Raw genomic sequence first — 20,325 nt, 5'->3', positions numbered from 1 at the left:
ATGGAGCACTGGGTTTTATACGCAAGCAATGAATCATGGAACACTACATCAAAAACTAATGATGTAATGTATGGTGATTAACATAACATAATAAAAAAGAAAAGTGTTAGACCACAACTACTAAATCTTTTCTTAATGGATTCAGTATGTTCATAAGTCATAGAATGTTTTATTTAGTCTGTAACTCAGAGGACTCACTCCATCTGTCTAGCCCCATTTGCTATCATTGTCCCTGGCAGGTAGATAGCTCAAGTAGTGTTTTTCAAATTCAATAGTTTGTTTTTCAATTTTTTCATTCACTCATTCACTTAAGGCCTCTATTATGTGCCTGTTATTTGTGAGTTACCCTATTTTAGGGACATAGCAATGAACAAGACTCACATAGAGTTTACATTCAAAGGAGGAGGAGTCAAAAAACAGGTGAATAATCAGAACAGATTCCCAGGACTGATGGGTATTAAGGAGGGCACATACTGCATGGAGCGCTGGGTGTTATACGAAAACGATGAATCATGGATCATTGCATCAAAAACTAATGATGTATGGTGACTAACATAACATAATAAAATAAAATAAAATTTAAAAAAAAACAGAGGGAGTTAAGGACTACCCTCATAACGGAATTGCTACTGGCTCTCCTGTAAGCCACAACAAAATTGTCTTAAATGGATATTAAGGCTTTTCCCATTTTATGTAAGTGTGAACAAAAGCTTTCTATGAAAGGGAGAATAATGACCTCCAAATATGTTCATGTCCTAATCCCTGGAAACTTATATGGTAAAAGGGATTTTGCAGTTGTGATTATGTTAAGGCCTTTGCGATGGGGGCATTGTCCTGGATTCCCCAGTGGGCCCGGTGTAATCACAAGGTCCTTATGAAGGGCAAGCAGCAGGGTTAGAGTCAGAGAAGGAGCTGAGGCAACATAAATAGAGGCTGTAGCCAAGGAGTGTGGGCAGCCTCCGGAAGCTGAAAAAAAGAAGGAACAGATTTTCCCTAGACCCTCCAGAAGGAATACAAACCTGCCCACACTTTGATTTTTAGCCCCCAAAGACCCATTTTTGGACTTCTGACCTCCAAAACTGTAAGATAATAAAACTGTGTTGGTTTAAGCCACCAGATTTGTGATAATATGTTACACCAGCAATAGGAAACTCTATGTAGGAATAGAAATATGTAGCAGTTGGAAACCCTGTGTACACACATTCTTGGAAAGCTATTCTTACCCATCTGTAACGATGCTGTAAAGTAGTGCACTTGCTATAAATTCAGACTCCCTGGCCACACTTCCCAATCCAATTGCAGTCTCTCAGCCTGTGCTTCACAGAAATTCTGGAGTTGCCACCATTATTACAGATAATGATAAGCACTTTGAAATAAGTGTAATAGCCAGAGGCAATGGAAAGTGACCTGAGTGCCCAGAGAATACTTCTCTGAAGAAATGACATGTGAGCTGCCACTGAAAGCTACGAAGGAAACAGCAGAGTGTTTCAGGTGGAGAGAATGCCCAGGACAGAGGTCCTGAGGTGAGTTAACCTGGTCGATTAAAGAGTAGATGGAGCATTGCGAGCAAAAGACAAAATGGTAGTGGTAGATGATGTTGAAGAAGTAAGCAAAGGCCATTCGTGGAGAATCTGGCAGATGACAGAGGAGTTCAGATATTCTCAGTGTGGGGAAGAGCCATTAGAAGGTTTGAAAGAACAGAATGATAAGAGCTAGCTTTCATTTTGCATATTTGGCTGCTGGGTAGAGCATGGTTTCTGGAAGGAAAGAAGGGAAACCTGTTTCACAGTAGTGCAGGTAAGAGAGTTTGTGGTGGCTTGAACTAGTGTGGGGGCAAGAGGAGTGGACACATTCGGGATACATTTTAAGGCAGAGCCAATAAGATATGAGAAATTTGAAGGGAAAAGAGAAGAAGCAAGGATGATTCCTTGGACTTTGGAGCAACTGCATGCATGAGGTAGACTCTAATGTCAGGAAGACTGAGGAGCTCAAAGAAATGAGCAAATAAGTTATGCCAGTTATGACATCAGTAAGCATTTAGGTTTTGAATAATGTAGATTGTCCTGAGTATTTGAAAATCCTATGTGATGAATAACACAGTTTTATATAATCAAATAGAACGTAGGAAAATCCAATTGTTGAGTGGGAGAGAGATTTAAAGAATTATTTCAGACTATGACTTATTTTAATAAGGACACTTCCAAACCATTTCTAAAAATAAACATAACACCTTTGCATAAAAAAATCCCAGAGGAAAATATTTTATGTTCTGATTCATCATTTTACTGCATTTACAATCAGGAAAGTCTTAATAATCTCTAATCTTCACTTTATAAATTAAAAACACTTTCTTCTTTCCACTGTTGTGAAGTGAAATAAAAAATAATTCTTTAAAATCTCCTCATAGAGTTGAAATTGTTATGAAAGCTCTTAGTCTAGTATACATGAAACAATGAACACTTGTAAACATTTGTATGCACGTATACATTCTGATTGTTCTCGGAAGTAGGTTAATACTGGGGAAATTTATTATAGGCAAAAATTATAGTGTGGTAGGTATCTTGAAGAGAACCTTTAATTCTGAGTAATTTAGCAACTGAAAAAAGATGTGATTTAATTATTTGGCATAAAAACTAAATAATTGGATTCCATTTTTAGAAAGATACATAGGTATCAGCTTGATTTTCCTCCCATTGAATCTTATAAAAACTTGGTAAGTCGATTATTTTAGTTTGATGCTTCAATTCCAAGATTAAACCTGCAGAATTTGGAAGTTGTCTATATATATTAAATGTATTGATTAAAATCTGAAAATATGGTCACTGGATTTCAGATGAATTGGTAGTATCTAAACTATTTTGAATGATAGATTAAATATCACTCTGTGCTTGAAATAGTGACATGTTTCAAAGTAATATTCAGTTCTTTTTAAAACTCATCTTAATTCTGGAAATTTATTATTGGGGTAAAAAGTATTATCTTGTTGGACTTGTAGTAAATCAGTATTGACAAACAAATTCTCTGTTTCTGTCTCTGTGTCCCTCCCTCTCTCCCCTCTCCCCCTCCTTCCTCTCCTCCCTCTCTATCTCTCCACACTCCATCTCTCCCTTTCTCTCTCTACTTCCCTGTCTCTGTGTCTCTCTGACCCTCCCTCTCTCCCTCACTCCCTCCCTCTCCCTTTTCTAACCCTCCCCCTACCCCGTGGCAGATGGTCCGTGAACAGTACACTACAACCACAGAAGGCACCCACATACAGAGGCCAGAGAACCAGTGTGTCTACAAAATTGGCATTTATGGCTGGAGAAAGCGTTGCCTCTACTTATTTGTTCTTCTTTTACTCATCATCCTCCTTGTGAATTTTGCTCTTACAATTTGGATTCTTAAAGTGATGTGGTTTTCCCCAGTAAGTAGCTTCCTTTCCTGGTAAGCATGTTCTTGTTCTGTTTGTTATATCACTTCATCCATATTGTATTGGTGGAAGCCTCTTTTAATGGAATTAATGTTTGTTTTCTCTCCAGATCAGAATTCTCAGTAGCAAAGTATTTATACATTTACTCTTTCTTAATTTCACTATGAACTATAGGGTGTTGGGTTTTTTGATTTTCTATTGCAATTTTTTATGTTATTCACTACCTCTACATGTGGGAAAATTGTATCACTCTTGAGTTTGTGATTGACTGAGTCAAAAGTGTGTAATGGTTATTTAATCCATTATTATGTAAAATTCTATAAATCATGTTTTCTAATCTCATTAGTCCATAAATACTAACTATCCAGGTACTACTTCCTCATTCTTTTAAAAATTTCATTTTAATATACAATAAATTCATGTCCACTCAACATTTAACAAAAGATTTGAGCAGATAAAACACTAGTAGTCCTAAGGAATTCATAGTCTATTTTAAACATCCTCATGTTTTCAAGATAGCTGGGTAATTTTATATGCTTTGATAATATTTTGTATACTTTTTGAAAAAAATATTCATTTAACAAAAATGTCTTAATTTTGCTAGATAGTCATAGTGAGAAAAATACTGCAGTGAACATCACAGGTAGGTCAGTCTGTTCCTTACATGCATCTTGAAGGTGTGATACAGGCACGGGCTATATCCAGAACAATAGTTGTAGCAATCAGTCTGACATGGCTTCCTTTGATGAGTCTCCTTCACTTTCTATGCAAGTATTTCTTTCCTGCCGTTGTTCTATAGCCACTAGGCACATTATTTATTTTGTTGACATAAATAAGTATTTACATTTTTCTGTATTCAAAGAAGTAAAATACCAATCCAATCAAAATATAGCTTAAAATGTGTTAATATATTTAATATATATTTAATATAAACACATTATAAATTATTATAAATTATATTTAAATACTATAAATACATAATATATTTAAATTAGCCAAATATAAGTTGTGATTTCTTCTTTAAAATTTACAAAAACCATATTTTTACAGCATCACCATAGTATTTAGTTCCCTTGGACACCTTTACTTAACTAGCACGGCATATGGTATGCATGTGCTGTACATCACCTTCATTTTATCTCTAAATTTATTTTAATATTTTTTGGAGAGTGTAGTGAGATTGAAGTCCTCAAATTATAAACTATGGGATCTCTCAGGGATGCCTCCTGACTAAAGGGCCTGCACCCACCCGCAGTGTGCCCCTCAGTTATGCAGAATGTAGAGAGAAATTGACTAGGAAAAAGACCCTTAGAATGGCCCGGGAGAAAGAAGCCATCCCAGGGCCCTGCAGGTGCGGAGGATGGCCAAATTTAAAAGTCCCTTGACATCAGGGACCATGAGTTCTATCAGTCACCTGGTCATCTTGGCACATGTTTGGCACTTGGTAAATATATCTTGAATGAATGCAGATGGGCATTATGTTAGAAGTGTATATGAATTAACTTTATAAACTATGTGAATGGGAAGTGATAGTATATTTTGTGCTCTTGCCTTGTATAGCACTGAAAACAAGTGTGGGATATTATAAATTTCAATTGCATTAAACTAAATTGTGCCAGCAACTGAGTCCACTTCAACTTAGGATAGCTACTCACAGAGACCAGCAAATGTTTTCCTGCCATTGCTGCCCCTGTCCAGAGCCTGCGCTTTCTAGTGAGATAGAGTCAGCATGCATGGTGTCTCCTTCCACATTAGGGACCTGTTGTTAATTCAGGGTGCTTTAGTGCCCCTTTTAACAAAATTAGATGAACATACACTTATATTCATGGATCAAAAGGGAAGACCCACAAAAAGATTATTCTGCAGAAAGTGCCAACATTTGATCAAAAGATGATGGGTGGACTTTGGGTCATTCTTCTCAAAGTGAGATGATATAAATGATGTAATTCTCATATGTGTGTGAGCTTGATCCCTTGCTTTGGGAATGTCCCATGCTTTATAAGGCTGGACGTTGTAAATTAATTTGTGCTCTAATTTTTTCTGAGTTTGAAAGATCTCTCTCTATAGAAGAATTTAGTTTCATTTTTATTTTATTCATATATAAACCGGTATTCTTTCTTGAATGCATACATGCCAAGGAAGCAACATGACTATAAAGGAAGATTTCAAGAGCTTTGGTACTGAAATGAGAAAGTCAGATAGGGCTCTCAACATTTGCAGGGAGCTATAGAATTTTGAACATGTAACAGCTAGTATATAACTCTCTACCTAAATTATAATAACCTGTCTATCACCTAACAGTCATTAGGGTAGACTGAAAACCTTAATTTGCCAAATTAGCAGAGTTTAGAAGACTTTCTCTGCTTAGATCCCCAACATAGAGTAATGTCAGGTTTATTAACTTCCACATACTATCATTTCAGTGCACTTGTCCCCTCATCATACTTTAATATTTTACTATAGAAAACAGTAAAGCCAATCACCAGTAACATATCTTAAAATGCCAAGATCAAATTACAGGGGAAAACAAGTAAAAAATCACAAAAGGAAAACACAAGAATGCCAAAGAAGATGGAGACTTCAAACAGAGGTTAAATGTCGACAAGAGAACTAATCTGAATGCAATGAAACCAAGCCTTAAACGGCTTTGATGTGCCTGGCATGGATGGGTTCCAGAGACCCCAGATCTTGAGTAGCTCACCAGGGTAACTCCACTCTTAGAACTGCAACTTCATGTAACAGAATTTTACATAATTTCTATGTATGACATCTGTTGAATATAAAGTCATATTTAGGAAATTGTAACAACTAATGCCAAACATAAAGGTTCTAGAATATTCTGTGTTGGTCATCATAATAGCTAAATCCGTTAGTCAGGAAAGTGGACATTAAAAGAAATCAGTGCAGTAAAGTGGCTAATTCCCTTTTTCCCTTTTTATAGTTTCCTTCTATAAAACTAATATACAATATTAGTTTTAGTTCTAGTGTTCATGGTTATAAAATGATATCCATGAGTCTTATCAGTAAATATGTTAAAACAAGGCATCTTTAATTTTTAATGACCCAGATTCTTTTTAAAAACCTTTATGGTTGTTTATTTACTTGCATATAAAATATTTTAGTGCATTTAATGAATGTAATTTTAACAAGATAAGATTAATGATTCCAAGCTAAAAAAAAAAACAACACATTAATGCTGAAAGTTAAATTTCTTTAGATACTTTATTTGGGGGAAAAAGGGTATGAATAATCAAAGCAGAATTGTAATATTGAATATCAGAATTAAACTTATAGTTCTCCTATAGTGGTTCTCAACCCTCTCGGGAGCTCCCTGGGTGAAATCTGAAATTGGCCCTCAAACACAGAGGCAGGGAGAGACCAAGGGAAGAAGGAGGCTACTCCAGTAAACCTCATTACACATATCTCTTTACTGGTCTTACTAGCAAATATGTTGAATAGCATTACATTTCTAAAATGAAATTAATTCGAAAAGAAAAAATGACATGTAAACTACTGAAATTGAAATCATTTCTGTCTGTGTCAATCCCTGCTCATTTATTGAAGAGATCAAATTTAGCCAAAACAAATCACTTGTACTAGAATACTTTCTGCTAGAATGTTTCAAAATTCCACAGATGTGAGTTTTATTAGATTGGGCAGGGGTTTTTTTTAAAAATATTTTACTGCAGGGGCACCTGGGTGGCTCAGTCGTTAAGCATCTGCCTTCGGCTCAGGTCATGATCCCAGGGTCTTGGGATCGAGCCCCGCATCGGGCTCCCTGCTTGGGGGGAAGCCTGCTTCTCCCTCTCCCACTCCCCCTTCTTGTGTTCCCTCTCTCACTGTCTCTCTCTGTCAAATAAATAAATAAAATCTTTAAAAAAAATTTTTTTTAATATTTTACTGCAGTAGAAAATGAAAAGAATTTCTATCATACGTTTAGCAACCGTTACAATAGTGTATTTTAAGATGACTCTGTTCTTAGATCAAAGTATGTTCAGCAGCATACTTTGTCTCCGGGAATCTCTGAGAGACAGGCACAGGCAGGTGCCCCCAGGAGCTACCAAGGTCTTGGGGGATCTTGAGCTCAGTCTCTCCTTTGTTTGCTCGGCTCCCTCTGGGCTCCCTCTGGTTGTTTCCTCAGAAAAAGGCAGTGTGTTGTCAACTGCAGGGAGCCTCTAACAAAATTGGTCCTGAGCCCAAAGGAATGAAGTCTCTACTCACAGGAGAACAGCATGTAAGAGTGAAGGCGGTGAAATTTTATCTGACCCATAGATGGCAGAAGAGATTTTCGCTTCTTCGCTGTACCTGTCTACCATGCTTGACACCTCCACTTAGCGATGTTTTGCCATTTGTCTTCTGCCTGCCTTTGCAGAGAACCATGCTGGTGGCCGGAGAGCAGGCTGGCAGCCTCATGTGCTCCATACTTGCCCTTGCCTAAGCCTGGCCCACGTGGTCATCACATTGTCAGCGATCTGATGTTGATTACTGATGCTGCCTCCCTCTCTTTGCCATCCATTTTTCACACCAATGGAAATTAGGATTAAAAGAAAAACATGACACGGTGGCATTTTAAAGCAGCACCTTGACATTTTCTCAAATTATTTCTATCTTTCTAAAAAGAATTATATTACATCAGTGCTTGCCAGTCTAAAAACCAAATTGAAATGTTTGATTTATGTCTTAGTCATAATAGAGTGGGATTGATCCAGAGGTCACAGACGGTAAGAATATGCACTAACTTAATGGCATTTTCTTTCTAAGAAGTCAAGATATTATTAAGCCTGAGTTGAGAGGAGGAAAATAAACCTCGAGCTATTCCAAGTACACAGGAATTTCATTATCTCTGGTATCAGGAGCAAAAATCCTACTATCACTGGTGTCTAGAGAGAAAATCGCACCATAGTTTTAATTTCTATCTCAAGGATATTCCTTCAACTTTCTTTTTTATTAAAATTTTTCTGTAAATGATTTAAACATATTTTAACAATTGGGAAATAAAGAAAGCAAAAGCACAGGGTCTCACAAGCTCTTGTCTTGCTGCGTAGTGATAGTCATCAGCTTAACCCGGATACGAGATTCACACTCCTGTCGTGGGGGTATTATAGCAAAGTAAATGTGCTCAAATATAAATGTATTTACTTGTTTCCCTTTTCCACCAATAATATAAAACTGATAATGTCTTTGGGTAACATAATTTTTTTCTCACGAATGCTAATGAAGATAATTTCTTGTAATTTATAAACCAACCTAATTTATTTGTTAAAGTGTTACTTGTTTAAAAAAACAAAAACCGACTTTTAGAGGGACTGTAAGACAGTGGAAAAGAACATTAGCTTAGGAGTCAAACTGGGTAAGAATCTTGGTTTTAGTTAAGATTAAGTTCAAGCTACGATTTTCTAATTGTGTACACACACACACAATGTACTGTTTGCGATTATTTATGTTATTTAGACGCTCAGTTTAAACTTGGCACAAAATTATGAACTCCTTTCGCCAAAGTGTTCTTTATTCTGTGTTGAGCATAAAATGAGAGTACTTGTCATCCTGTGAAACTTCTCACTGTAAAAATACCAGGGAAAGTCAAACTGAGACAAAAATCATCACTCCCTTGGTCAAATATGGGTCTCTGCATGGATGCTGTAGTTGCTGTTAGCATAATGAGCAGGGAATTAAAACCATAACTAAATCAGTAACTAAAGTTGTTTGGTCATGAGTCACCATTGCTATATAGCCACAGGCTTGAACTGTATGCAACCATCAAACGTAGAAGTTAGATCAATTTCAGGTATTCTATCTGCACAATGTATGAAATAACAGAATTTCAAAGATAACCGTACTCAAAAAAAAAAAAAAAAAAAAGACACACAGAGGGGATTATTTATCTTGTCTTAAGAATTAATATTAGAGGGGCGCCCGGGTGGCTCAGTCGGTTGAGCGTCTGCCTTCGGCTCAGGTCATGATCCCAGGGTCCTGGGATTGAGCCCCGCGTCAGGCTCCCTGCTTGGCAGGAGCCTGCTTCTCCCTCTCCCTCTGCCTGCTGCTCTGCCTACTTGTGCTCTCTCTATCTCTCTGTCAAATAAATAAATAAAATCTTCAAAAAAACAACAACAACTAAAAACACATAAGTTTATCTATAAGAAAAAAAAAGAATTAATATTAGACTCTTCAATGTCTTTCTCCATGGTAATCTTTCTATGACCAAGCTCATCATTGCCATTCCATTAAATAATCTAAAACTCTTTAAAAATGAACTTAAGTCCTACCTTTCTATCTTGGCCCAGATCAAATCCCACACCGTCTGAGAGACATTTTCCAATTTCTCTAATAATACACTTTAATCAGGCCTCATTCTGAACTCTCAAAGCTGTCTGTACTATTAGTGTATCTTTTTATGTCAGAGAAACTTCTTGAGGGGCCAGTAGAGTTTTGTAATTTTTTTTTAATCTCCAGCCGTATCACAGTGCCTTGCACATAATTTAGGTACCCGGTTAAATACTTTATGGTCCTAAAAAATGAGAAGAAATGAAAGAGAACTTTCACATATGTGTATGAAATTAGCTATGATCAAGAAGGAACACAAATTCAGTACTAGGTTGATTACACAAAATCACCGTAGGATTTACAGATGGGTGGTTGGATCCAAGATTACTCATCAAAAATTTGTTAATCTGTTATTTTGTTCATAGAATCTGATACTGAATGGACCATGACATTCCCTCACAAATTCTCAATTTCTTTGCAAATGCACTTGAATAAATTGTGTATCCTTAAAGTTGTTTCCCCCAATTTTCTGAGATGTAGATGTGGTTCGTAGAACATTGACCTTTCTTTGTATGCAAATGTCCAAGTGAGTGGCAGCAAAAGCATCTGATCTCTAGTATAGTTCTCAGCTGTTAGTTGTCTAAAACAATATGGACTGGGGTGTCTGCGTGGCTCAGTTGGTTAAGCATCTGCCTTCGGCTCAGGTCATGATCCCAGGGTCAGGATCCCTGCTCATCTGGGAGCCTGCTTTTCACTCTCCCTCTGCCTGCCACTCCCACTGCTTGTGCACTCTCCCTCTCTCTCTGTCAAATAAATAAATAAATTAATTAATTAAATAAAAATAAATAAACAATGTGGACCAATCGATTTAATGTAGGCTCCTCATGCTGGTCAACCTGATGCTCTTACTTTAATCCCCAAATATATACTGCTTGAATCACCTGTTCTGAGTTTCACCACACTATTGGTGATATATACAGAAGCACATTCAAGCACTCTGGAAATTCTGGTTTTAATGTCTGGGTAGTAGAAAATGGTGATGATTGTAACAGCGATAACAACTTTGTGTAGTGCTTCAGAATGTGTAAAGTACTTTCTTTTTTTTTTTTTTTTTTTAAAGATTATTTATTTATTTGACAGAGAGAGAGAGACAGTGAGAGAGGGGACACACGCAGGGGGAGTGGGAGAGGGAGAAACAGGCTTCCCGCGGATCGGGGAGCCCGATGCGGGGCTCGATCACAGGACCCTGGGATCATGACCTGAGCCGAAGGCAGACGCTTAACGACTGAGCCACCCAGGCGCCCCTGTAAAGTACTTTCAAATGTATAAAGCATTACAAACGTATGCATATATAACGTCTCTTTATAATGCCACCTTTTCCAAGTAGCAAATTCAGGGACCACCATTCAGATTATTTATGATATGAGGAGAGGTTTTAACTTGATTCCTCTCCCCAAACACCCAGTTTTATGAACACCATTTACAGAATAATCTGTTTTTTGGTTTTGAAAACTTTTATTAATTTTAATGTTTATAAGTTTTGTATGCATTTTTTAAAGAAAAAAGACTTGAGAAACAAGAAATTACCCCTAATATAACTATCCAGATGTAACTCGGTATCACTTTTGCTGCATATCCTTCTAATTGCATAATCCTGTGTTTCCCATTAGTTACTATGCTTCCTTTATCATATAACAAGCTCTTATGAGTTGAATCTACTTCAGAGCTATATGCTTCATCTACCTGTTTGTTACTTCTTTTGACAGTGTTTTAGAACCCAATTTTAATTATGCTAAATTTATTATTGTTTTCATATATATAAGAGGGCAAATCATTCCTCCTTCCTTTTAACCTTCCAGGTGTTCTGGGCACGATGGCCTGATTATTCTTTTTGTCTTTGCAGTATATTATGAATGATTTCAAATACGTAGCTTAAAAATACAAAATTCTTCATGAAGTTGCATGTCATCTTCATAAAGTACCATGCTAATCTTTTCTCATTTTTTGTTGTATTATCTGTGCTGCTAAAGGACATACCATCTCATAATTCTTGAGTCTTTTATGCTCCTTCAGTCTCTTCCTGTCTCTCAAACTGCTGTTCTCTTGTGGTGCCTTCTCTCCTATTTCCTTCCCTGGGTCCTTTTATTAGCTCTACTTTACAAGGTAGAAAAGAAGAAGGTCTGTATATTTTTTCCTAGGACCTTGTCTCCTGCTACCACACGATAGGCACCACTCTATAAATATAGGTGTACCTTAACTGAATTGTCAGAAATTTAAAATTTTTCTGAGATCACAGAGTGAGAAAATAAGAATTAGAATTTGCATCCATTTCATTTGATTTGAAATCAGCCCTTTTTTCACTCAACCACACCACATGGGATATCATATATGATGGTTGTAAAAAGAAATAGTTGACCAGCATTCTTCCCTAACATGATAAAGAATATTTACCACTAACCAGCAGCCAAAAACATACTTACTACTGAAACCCTAGAGGCATTTCCTTCGAAGACAAAAACAAGAAAAGTATGTCTGATAGCACTACTGTATTCTATCTTTTTTTTCTGAAAGTTTGACAAAGGCAATAAGACCACTTGTTAAATAAGGGATAGAAATCGCTAAACAGCAGATGATTTGAGGGAAAAGAATTACTTGCAAATAATTATTGTGTTATAAAGTCCAGAAGAATTAAATGAAAAACTACCAAAACAAATACGAAAGTTTACAATATGTTAGGTAATAAAATGAGGTACAAAATGTCATGTTTAGCACACACCCATGCTCTAGTCCAAACTAGTTAGAAAATGTATTAGAAGAAGAATCACACTTCATATTGCAATAATACGCAAATTCCCAAGGACTCTCAATTTCCTGAAATATACTTTCCTGGCAGTCCTGAAAGGAATCCTGAGTAAAAGGGTATATACAGCTAGATGGAAAGACTTCATGTTAGCTTCATTAATAACAAAGAATAACAAGGGAAAGCTTGCTCTAGTAAATATCGAAACATTCTATAAAACTAGAATACTCTAAACCGTGTGGCTCATAAACACCAAATAAACCCATGGAACATAAAGAGATGTTAGAAACAGAATATAAATTGGTAAATTCTGTACAATTATAATTTGTTATAATTTGTTCACTTTTCTAAAAATGTTATATTTAATTAAAATGTTTTAAAAATACAAATAAGTTACATAATTTGCAATGTTTTAATTTACTTTAAATTTACTTTAAAACATTGCAAATTATGTAACTTATTTGTTAAATTAATAATATAAATATATTATTAAACTGATAAATTAAAAATTTTGAACTCAGTCAATGGAAATGGGTAGTAAACTCAGATATGTTCTATCAACTTCAAAGTCATTCTTGGGCAGTAACCAATATTTTGTCTTACAGTGAGATGACTTTGCTGCTTAAATGAAAATTGAACATGTCATACTTATTTGTGTTTATTTTCTCTCATGAAAGATATTGTCCTGATTCTGTTGTACAAATATGGCAATATATTTGAAAAATGTAAGTTAATGGGAAAGTGGGGGCATTACTTCATGAGTCTATGGAAAACTCAGGAAACTTATTCTGCTTTTAGGTATTGCAATGATACAGTAGGAAAATTATGAGCCAAAAAATTGTGCACATTGTAGAATTGCCAGAGTATCTGTATATTGTATATTTACATTTATGAAAGGTTTTTATTAGGTGGTACTTTGGATCATTCCTAGGATTGCTTTTAATGTCTAAATGGAATTATCCATTTCCATCAGAAAACAAGTTTTCTATCAAAGAAGTTAATTTCAGGGGATTTTTTGCTTATTTATAACTGTAATTATATTAAAGAGATTTTTCTTCTAGGAGAGAATATATTTTTAACTTGTTTTGGAAATCAATAGAAGATATAATTCAGTTGAAATTAAATTTATTCTATAGCAAGATGCTGGGAAATATGAATTTCATTAAATAAAGTATACCCAGAACTGGTTTCTATACATATTTCTAGAGGCTCACACAGTCTTACTCTTGACAAGTCAGAGGATCAACTCAACCAAACTTTATCCTTTCTTCTGATGAACCCAAACAAAAATTTATTATCTAATCTTTTGTGTGATTTACAAGGAACAAAGATCGAAAGCTCATAAGATATAAAAAATTGAGAACTCAGTCTCTTTGTGGGTATTTGAAAATAGATAAGACAATCACTGATTATTCTGGGACTATTCCCAGAATCCATCTTTACATAAATATACTTATATTATTTTTTAAAATATTTATTTATTCATTTTAGGGAGGGAGAGAGAGCGCACATGAATGGATGGAGGGATAGGGGGAGAGAATCTCCAGCAGACTCCCTGCTGAGAGGGGAACCAGACCTGGGGCTAGCTAGAACTCATGACCCTTGAGATCATGACCTGAGCCAAAACCAAGAGTCCAATGCTTAACTGACTGAACCACCAGGTGCCCCAAATATACTTACTTTAACTTCTCATTAAATTCTAGGAACCCCCGTCTGTAGTATGAAAACTCAATATCACTGTAAAATTGAGAGAAAATTTTATAAAAATCCTATCATTTGAAGAGTAAATTTATGTCATCAGTCTATCACTATGTTTTAGAATATAGTCAGATAAAATACTATAAACATTCATTCATGAAATAATTCTTCCTGTTTCTAAGGAACAAATTCTTATGAACTAGAACAACTTACATTTGGTGCCTAAATTTTTTACTAGCATCCTAGCAAGAAAGAAAAGTTGTGTAGAAAACTACCAGAAATAACTGAAAAAAAACCAAAAACCTGAGGTAAGCAAAGAATAGTTACGAGAATAATTAATGATAAAGAAAGTTGGGTTTGAATTTGTATTACTTCTCAAATATTGGCATGAAGTTATCAAAGCACAACAAGGTTAAAAGCTTTTTTTTAAAGATTTATTTATTAGAAAGAGAGAGCACAAGTGGGAGGGGCAGAGGGAAAGGAAGAGAGAAAGCAGACTCCGTGCTGAGCATGGAGCCAACTCAGGGCTCAATCTCACGATGCAGACATCATGACCTGAGCTGAAACCAAGAGTCAGACACTTAACCGACTACACCACTCAGGAACCCCTAAGTTAAAAGCTTTTTAAAATCACTGCAACATCCCCCAAAATGCAAAATTTCTTACTATGCACCATTTATCATCCTTTACTGTGAATACTGAAGTAATACCAATTATTAGCCTATAAATTTTTTAAACATATACTGAGCAACTAACATAAGCAATGTGCTGTGTATCATGGATCTTGCAATTACAGAGGCCATTCAATCATTGAACACATTGTTGTTTTCTACTGCGTGTAAGGTACAGTGCTAGCTGCCAAATACAGATTGGATTTACAAAACTCTCAGGGCAGTAGAGGTCTAGATATATGTAACAATGTGATAAGGTTTCTATGAGACACATGGTCAAATTTTTGTAAAAATCCAGAAGAAAGACTTACAATGGCCTGAGGAGGTCAGAAAAGGCTTCAACAGGACTTAGATGATTTGGGGATGCAATATGAGGATGAAGAAAGGTTGTTGAGTGAGAAGTTTATTGTCACTAAACATAAGATTCAGAGAGGAAGGGTGGAAGATGAAGCTGTAGAAGTAGTCAGGGATCAAGTATAAGAGCCTGGTATACCAGTAGCTCATTTGTATTTTATTGTGTACACCGGTTGAAAACCATCACAGGTTTTTTGTTTTTGGTGTTTGTTTTTTTTTTTTTTGAACTCTTTTAAATTTTATTATGTTATGTTAGTCACCATACAATACATCATTAGTTTTTGATGTGGCGATCCACGATCCATTGTTTTCGTATAACACCCAGTGCTCCATGCAGTACATAATCACAGGTTTTTAAAGAGGGAAGTAAACTATTAGATTAGTATGTGTGTATGTATTTGTGGAGGGAGCAGAGGGAGAGAGGGAATCTTAAGGAGGCTCCACACTCAGTGCGGAGCCCAACACAGGACTTGATCTCACAGCTCTGAGATGTTAGATTTGTATTTAAAGAAATTATTTTAGGAACACTAAGGAGGGGTACTGAAGTGGATGAAGATGAGTATGAGGGCTTAACATATATTAAGTGTATACATAGTGCCAAGGATGAAACTCCAAGAAACACCAACTTTTAACAAGAAAGCATAGGATGACATAGTCTATCTGGTCTAATGTGCAATTTAAGTGTAAGAAATAAGTGCCAAAGGAACGGTCAAAGTTCTAAGATAATAAAACAAACAGAATTGTCCTAAGCCTCAAGGGTAGGTAGTGTTAAGAATTATGGGTTGGTCAACAGTCTCAAATGTTACAGAATTTTCCAGTAAAATGAGAATTGAGAATGGGCATTGGATTTATTAATAACAAAGTTATTAGGGACTTTATGAAGAGCAATTTCAATAGAATGATGATGGTGGAGGCCAAACTGTAATGGTGCAGAGACTAAGTGGGAGTTGAGGCAGTGGGAATTGAGTGTGAACTCTAACAGAATGGGAGTCATACACTATGTGTATATTCAGCTTTCATAGAAACCACCAATTTTTCAAAGTGGTTTACTGATTTATACCAGCAGGATATGAGAGTTCTAGCTGCTCCATATCCACTTGCTCCTCACTAACACTCGATATTTTCTATAATTTTTTCATGCTTATTGAGGTAGAATTGACAAATAAAATTGGAAGATATTTAAAATGTACAACATGATGATATGATGTACACATACATTGTGAAGGGACTCCCCCCAAGTGAGTTAACATATCCATCACCTTCCATATTTACCTTTTGTGTGTGAGAGAGAGTAAGTTCTACTCTATTAGCAAATTTAAATTACAGAATACAGTGTTATCAACTACAGTCACCACGTTAAAGTAGATCCTGAGACTCTATTCAGGTCTTTTAACTGAAAGCTTATACCTTTTTACCAACCTCTTTCTACTTCCCCCCATACCCTAGGCCTTGGGAACCACTTTTCTACTATCTGTTTCTATGAATTTGATTTCCCCCCTTTTTAAATTTCACATAAAGACATACTATGCACTTTCTCTGTATGACCTATTACCCCAGCATTATACCCTCCAAGTTCATCCATGTTGTTATAAATGACAGGATTTTCTTCTTTTTTAAGACTAAATAATATTCCATTGTTTTAATATACCACATGAGAACAATGTATAATCTGCTGCTGTTGGATCGAATGTCTATCTGGTCTAATGTACAATTTAAGTACACTTTTCTCTTATTGATTTTCTGTCTGAATGATGCATCCATTGTTGAAAGTAGAATATTGAGGTTCCCTGCTATTATTATATTGCTATCTATTTCTCCCTTCAGATCTGTAGGTACTGCAATGTTGGGTGCATATTTACTAATGGTATATCCTCTTGATGAATTGACCCCTTTAGCATCATATAATGACCTTCTTCATCTCTTGTTACAGTCCTTGACTTATGGTCTGTTTTTTCTGATATAAGAATATCCTTTTGGTTTCCATTTGCATGGAATATCTTTTTTCCATCCCTCCACTTTCAGTCTATATGTATCCTTAAAGCTGAAGTGAGTCTCTTGTAGGCAGCATATAGTTGACTCTTGTTTTGTTGTGTTATCCATTAAGCCACTCTGTGTCTTTTGATTATAAAATTTAGTCCATTTACATTTAAAGTAATTATTGGTAGGTATTAATTTAGGATTGTCATTTTGTTAACTGTATTCTGGTTGTGTTTTGGAATTCCTTTGGTTCCCTTTTTCCTCTCTTGTTTTCTTCCTTTGGGATTTAATAATTTTTCATAGTGTTCTGCTTAGATTCCTTTATCTTTTGTGAATCTACTATAGGTTTTGGCATTGGTTCCCAGAAGGCTTACAAAAGCATAGTTATAGGGGTGCCTGGGTTTCTCTGTCTGTTAAGTGTCTGACTCTTGATTTCAGCTCAGGTCTTGATCTCAAAGCCATGAGATTGAGCCCTGCATCAGGCTCCATGATGAGTGTGGAGATTCCTTAAGATTCTCTCTCTTCCACACCCTGCTCATGCTCAGTCTCTCTGTCTCTCTAACAAAACAAACAAAAAGCATAGTTATAACAGTCTATTACTTTTTCTAAAGAAAGATAAGAGTTTTATTGGAGCTCAGGTTAGGACAACTGCCTCTGATACACCATCTTCACAAAGGAGAGAGTGCTCTAGGGAAGGAACATTTGGTACAGAGTTATGTGTGTTTTTTACATAAAGAGTTACAAATCGGGGTGCCTGGGTGGCTCAGTTGTTAAGCGTCTGCCTTTGGTTCAGGTCATGATCCCAGTGTCCTGGGATCGAGCCCTGCATCCGGCTCCCTGCTCGGCGGGGAGCCTGCTTCTCCCTCTCCCACTCCCCCTGCTTGTGTTCCCTCTCTAGCTGTCTCTCTCTGTCAAATAAATAAATAAAATCTTAAAAAAAAAAAAGTTAGAAATCAACATGATGAAGGACATTCTAGAAAGTTACAGATTTTATCTTTTTTCAAATTTTAATTCCAATATAGTTAATACACAACATTACATTAGTTTCAGGTGTACAATGTGATGTTTCAACAATTCCATACATCACCCAGTGCACATCATGAAACTGCACTCCTTAATCCTCATCATCTATTTCACCCATCCCAGCACCCACTTTCCCTCTGGTAACCATCATATATAGTTAAGAGACTGTTGCTTGGTTTCTCTCTCTCTCTCTTTTTCTCTTTCTCTTTTTTTCCTTTCCTCATTTGTTAGTTTCTTAAATTCCACATATAAGTGAAACCATATGGTATTTGTCTTTCTCTGACTGACTTATTTCACTTACCATTATACTCTTTAGCTCCATCCATGTTATTGTAAATGGCAAGATTTCATTCATTTTATGGCTGAATAATATTCCATTGTATATACATACCACATCTTTATCCATTCATGTATCAATAGACATTTGGGCTGCTTCCATAATTTGATTATTGCAAATAATGCTGCTATAAACATAGGGGTGCATGAATCCCTTTGAATTAGTGTTTTTGTATTTTGGGGGTAAATACCCAGTTGTACAGTTACTAGATTGTAGGGTAGTTCTATTTTTAATGTTTTGAAGAACTTCCATACCATTTTCCACAATGGCTGTTCCAGTTTGCATTCTTACCAACAGTGTAAGTGGATTTCCTTTTCTCCACATCCTCACAAACCCTTCTTGTTTCTTTTGTTTTTTATTTTAACCATTCTGACAAGTGTGAGGTGATATCTCATTGTAGTTTTGATTTGCATTTCCCTAATGATGAGTGATTTGAGCATCTTTTCATGTGTCTGTTGGCCATCTGGGTGTCTTCTTGGGAGAAATATCTATTCGTATTTTCTGCCCATTTTTGATTGGATTATTTGTCTTTTGGGTGTTGAGTTTATCAGTTTTTTATATATTTTGGGTACTAGGTCTTTATTGGATATGTCATTTGCAAATATCTTCTCCCATTCAGTAGGTTGCCTTTTAGTCTTGTTGATTGTTTCCTTCACCATGCAGAAGCTTTTTATTTTGTTGTGGTCCCAGTAGTTAATTTTTTATTTTATTTTCCTTGCCTCAGGAGATGTATCTAGAAAAATGTTGCCAAGGCTGATGTCAGAGACATTACTGCCTGTGCTCTCTTCTAGAATTTTTAGTGGTTTCAGGTCTCACATTTAGGCCTTTAACCCATTTTGAATTTATTTTTGTGTATGGTATAAGAAAGTGGTCCAGGGGCGCCTGGGTGGCTCAGCCGTTAAGCGTCTGCCTTCGGCTCAGGTCGTGATCTCAGGGTCCTGGGATCGAGCCCCACATTGGGCTCCCTGCTCGGTGGGAAGCCTGCTTCTACCTCTCCCACTCCCCCTGCTTGTGTTCCCTCTCTCGCTGTGTCTCTCTCTGTCAAATAAATAAATAAAATCTTTAAAAAAAAAAAAAAGTGGTCCAGTTTCATTCTTTTGCATGAATGAGTTTTCCCAACACCATTTGTTGAAGAGACATTTTCCCATTGCGTATTCTCTCCTGCTTTGTCAAAGACTAATTGATTATATAATTGTGGGTTATTTCTTGAGTTTTCTATTCTGTTCTATTGGTCTATGTGTCTATTTTTGTGTCAGTACCATACTGTTTTGATTACTACAGCTCTGTAATATAACTTGAAGTCTGAAACTATGATGCCTCCAGCTTTGCTTTTCTTTTTCAAGATGGCTTTGGCTATTTGGGGTCTCTTGTGGTTCCATATACATTTTAGGATTTTTTGTTCTAGTTCTGTGAAAAATGCTATTGGTATTTTGATAGAGATTGTGTTAAATGTGTAGATTGCTTTGGGTAATATGGACATTTTAACAATATTTGTTCTAATCTGTCAGCATGGAATGTGTTTCCATTTCTTTGTGTCATCTTCAGTTTCTTTTTTTGTTTATCAATTTATTTTTAATTTTTATTTATTTTTTAAATTTAAATTCAATTAATTAACATATAATGTATTATTTGTTTCAGGGGTACAGGTCTGTGATTCATCAGTCTTATATAATACCCAGTGCTCATTACAACACATACTGTCCCCAATTTCCATCACCCCATTACCCCATCCCCCCACCCTCCACCCCTCCAGCAACCCTCAGTTTGTTTCCTAAGATTAAGAGTCTCTTATGGT

General features: G+C 36.0%; 1 protein-coding gene across 4 annotated transcripts in view; it reads left to right on the top strand.

Annotated features, from left to right (window-relative positions):
* Positions 1–20,325, top strand: part of SGCG (sarcoglycan gamma) — a 127,307-nt gene that overhangs the window by 48,483 nt on the left and 58,499 nt on the right. For 3 of the 4 annotated variants that reach the window (XM_036074309.2, XM_036074310.2, XM_036074315.2), the window contains exon 2: positions 3,209–3,403. In XM_036074309.2, coding sequence (XP_035930202.1) covers positions 3,209–3,403 — 195 coding nt within the window. Of the gene's footprint in view, positions 1–1,299; positions 1,524–3,208; positions 3,404–20,325 lie in introns of those variants that run through there. The other variant, XM_036074312.2, reaches the window with a different exon arrangement.

Source organism: Halichoerus grypus, chromosome 4 (assembly GCF_964656455.1).
Source record: "Halichoerus grypus chromosome 4, mHalGry1.hap1.1, whole genome shotgun sequence".
Lineage (NCBI taxonomy): Eukaryota > Metazoa > Chordata > Mammalia > Carnivora > Phocidae > Halichoerus > Halichoerus grypus.
The sequence above is the reverse complement of the archived record's forward strand: the minus strand, read 5'-3'. Positions and strand labels throughout refer to the sequence as shown.